Genomic DNA, 3,301 nt, shown 5'->3' with positions numbered 1-3,301 from the left:
GCTGCTGCTGCTGCTGCTGCTGCTGTTCCTGCTGCTGCTGCTGCTGCTGCTGCTGCTGCTGCTGCTGCAGGAGAGGGGGTGAGAGACAGCAGCACAGCTAGCTTCTCTCTCCACGCCAGCAGCAAACTGCCCCCCTGCTGCACTTCCAGTCTATCGAATGCTCCCGCACGCGCAGAGGAGAATCTATATCTGGTGCATGCAGCAGCAAAAAAAAAAAAAGACAAAGACAACAATAAATATCTGCTGCTGCTGCTGCTGCAGCAGCAGCAGCAGCAGCAAGAACTATAGTAGCAGCAACAGGAATAATAGCAGCAGCAGCAACAGCAACAGCAGCAGAGGCGACAACAGCAGTTGCAGCAGCAGCAGCAACAATAGCAGCAGCAGTAGCAGCAGCAACAGCAACAACAACTACAGCTGAAGAAACATCAACAGCAGCAACAGGTGCAGCAACACCAGACCCATCGATAGCAACAGCAGCAGAAACACCAGCAGGAACAGCAGCATCAGCAGCAGCAACAGCAGCAACAGCAGCAGCAGCAGCAGAAGCAGAAGCAGCAGCAGCAGCAGCAGCAGCAGCAGAGTGTACCTAGCAAGAATACGGTGGTGGAGGTCGAGGACAACAATCATCCCACAGGGCAGCGCAACAGCAACAAACCACTGCCCGCACGCACACTCTGCTGCTGCTGCTGCTGCTGCTGCTGTTGGCGCTGCTGCTGCTGCTGCTGCTGCTGCTGCTGGTTGCTGTAGAGGAGGCAAGGGTACTAGCGGCAGCCGTTGGTTGGGGTGTATCTGCTGCCTGAAGACCCCCACAGGAAAGTCGCGATGCAGCTGGCCTAGAGTTTTTGCTGCTGCAGCAACAGCAACATTGCTGCTGCTGCTGCTGCTGCTGCTGCTGCTGCTGCTGCTGCGGTCTACATACACCCCGTTTGTTAGCTGCAAAGAGCTGCAGGGAGAATAACGAAAAACTGCATGCGCATAGGTGCTGCGTTTGAGGCAGCCAAGGATACGATCAGCTCCTGGGATCGATGGCTTCATGCTGCTGCTGCTGCTGCTGCTGCTGCTGCTGCTGCTGTTTTTCTTAGCAGCAAGTGTATCCTTTTGCTTCGCCTGTCTCCTCGGCACACCGGAAAGGCCAGCGCCTCCCACTCCAGCAGTATACGACTCTTGCTGCTGCTGCTGCTGTTGCTGCTGCTGTTGCTGGTGCTGCTGCTGGTGCTGCTGTTGCTGCTGCTGCTGCTGCTGCTGCTGCTGCTGCTGCTGCTGCTGCTGCTGCTGCTCGCTTGCAGGAGAATGTTGTGGGTCTGTTGCCTGTGCATGCTCACAACTACCCTCACTGCCATTTGCTGCTGATATGCCTTGTTGCTGCTGTCTGTCTTCATGCTGCTGTTGCTGCTGTTCTTGCTGTTGCTGCTGCTGCTGTTGCTGCTGTTGCTGCTGTTGCTGCTGTTGCTGTTGCTGCTGCATCTGTTGCTGCTGCTGCTCTGTTTTCTGTTGTTCTTGCTGCATAACCTGCCGTTTTTCCTGCAGCAGCATCTGTTGCTGCTCTTGCTGCTGCTGCTGCTGCAGCAGCTGCTGCTGCTGCTGGTGCTGCTGCTGGTGCTGCTGCTGCTGGTGTGTGGGTGAGAGGCAGCTAATATATAGATTGAGAGAAAGAAGAGAGACAGAGAGCAGCAGCTTATGGTTTGTTATATCTATAAGTTGACGTATAGGGGGGCAGCTGTCTTGCTGCAGTATAAAATCTATAAGAAAGTAAGACCCCACAAACGGCGGCGGTGTGGGGTTGTTGGGATCGCGATCCCAGCCCTCCTCACCACCCCCATGCTCCTGTATTATATCCTCTGTTAACCTCTTGCTGCTTCGCCTCCTGCTGCTGCTGCTGCTGCTGCTGCTGCTGCTGCTGCTGCTGGTGCTGCTGGTGCTGGTGCTGGTGCTGGTGCTGCAGTTGCTGCTGCAGTTGCTGCTGCAGCAGTGTGTACTTGCTGCTGCTGCTGCTGCTGCTGTGTCTGTATGCTGCTGAGAGGTAAGAGGGGGGCCCCCACATGTGGGGCCCCCCCAGTGGTCAGCTACCCAGCATGAAGACAGCAGCAGCAGATGCTGCTGTTTTGTGTTTATAAAACAAAACTGCAGCAAACGAAAAGAAGAAAGAGAAGAAACACCACCCAACAGGCGGCAACCAATAAACTCTAAGCGACAGAGACGACGAGGATAAGAACCATACACTATAGATTTCTCCATTGCTGCTGCTGCTGCTGCTGCTGCTGCTGCTGGTGCTGCTGCTGCTGGTGCTGCTGCTGGTGCTGCTGCTGGTGGTGGTGCTGCTGGTGCTGGTGCTGGTGGTGCTGGTGCTGCTGCTGGTGCTGGTGCTGGTGGTGGTGCTGCTGGTGGTGCTGCTGGTGGTGCTGGTGCTGCTGGTGCTGCTGGTGCTGCTGCTGTTGCTGCTGGTGGTGCTGCTGGTGCTGCTGCTGGTGCTGCTGCTGGCGATGCTGGTGGTACTGCTGCTGGTGCTGCTGGTGCTGTTGTTGCTGCTGCTGTTGCTGTTGCTGCTGGTGCTGCTGCTGCTGATCCATCTGGTGCAGCTCCTGCTGCAGCAGTTGCTGCAGCAGTTGCTGCTGCAGTTGCTGTTGCAGCAGCTGCTGCAGTTTCTGCTGCAGTTGCTGCTGCAGTTGCTTCTGCAGTTGCTGCTGCAGTTTCTGCTGCAGTTGCTGCTGCAGTTTCTGCTGCAGTTGCTGCTGCAGTTTCTGCTGCAGCTGCTGCTGCAGCTGCTGCTGCAGTTTCTATTGGCTGCAGCGCGAGCAGCTCAACAGCCCCAGCAGCATCAACCAATACAAGAAATTTATCGTCGCATGCAAAGGAGACAGAACTGCAGCGAAAGGGAAGAGAAGCTGTTGTCTCTCCTCTTCCTGCTGCTGCTGCTGCTGCTGCTGCTGCTGCTCCTGCTGCTGCTGGTGCTGCTGCTGCTGCTGCTCCTGCTGCTGCTGCTCCTGCTGCTGCTGGTACTGCTGGTACTGCTGGTACTGCTGCTGCTGGTGCTGCTGCTGCTGCTGCTGCTGCTGCTGCTGCTGCTGGAGAGCACTGGCGGCAGAGGCCTAGGTGGCATCTGTTGCAGCAGCAGCAGCAGCAGCGGATCGGCAGCAAAGAAGGAGCAGCAGCAGCAGCAAATGAAGGGCCCCCAAGACACAGCTCCCACATAGGAAGCAGATATCGTGTATCGACTAAAACTATGCTGTCTGTCGGCTGCTGCTGCTGCTGCTGCTGCTGCAGTTGCTGATGCTGCTGCTGCCGCTGCTGCTGCTGCTGCTGC

General features: G+C 56.7%; 2 protein-coding genes across 2 annotated transcripts in view; both read right to left on the bottom strand.

Moving 5' to 3' along the window:
• The window catches only part of EMH_0040540 (uncharacterized protein), a gene marked incomplete at both ends in the record, with an annotated part of 4,004 nt that extends 1,963 nt beyond the window's left edge, over nt 1-2,041 (bottom strand). Inside the window, 2 exons of the mRNA XM_013495518.1 lie at nt 587-1,717; nt 1,812-2,041. Of these exons, the coding sequence (XP_013350972.1) occupies nt 587-1,717; nt 1,812-2,041 (1,361 nt within the window). The remainder of the gene's footprint in view (nt 1-586; nt 1,718-1,811) is intronic.
• A 178-nt stretch (nt 2,042-2,219) lies between these two features.
• EMH_0040530 (uncharacterized protein) overlaps nt 2,220-3,301 on the bottom strand; it is a gene marked incomplete at both ends in the record, with an annotated part of 4,982 nt that continues 3,900 nt past the window's right edge. The window contains 3 exon segments of the mRNA XM_013495517.1: nt 2,220-2,774; nt 2,862-3,086; nt 3,188-3,301. Coding sequence (XP_013350971.1) covers nt 2,220-2,774; nt 2,862-3,086; nt 3,188-3,301 — 894 coding nt within the window.

Source organism: Eimeria mitis, genomic scaffold (genome assembly GCF_000499745.2).
Source record: "Eimeria mitis Houghton genomic scaffold, Emh_scaff1614, whole genome shotgun sequence".
In the NCBI taxonomy this organism is placed as follows: Eukaryota; Apicomplexa; class Conoidasida; order Eucoccidiorida; family Eimeriidae; genus Eimeria; species Eimeria mitis.
The sequence above is the reverse complement of the archived record's forward strand: the minus strand, read 5'-3'. Positions and strand labels throughout refer to the sequence as shown.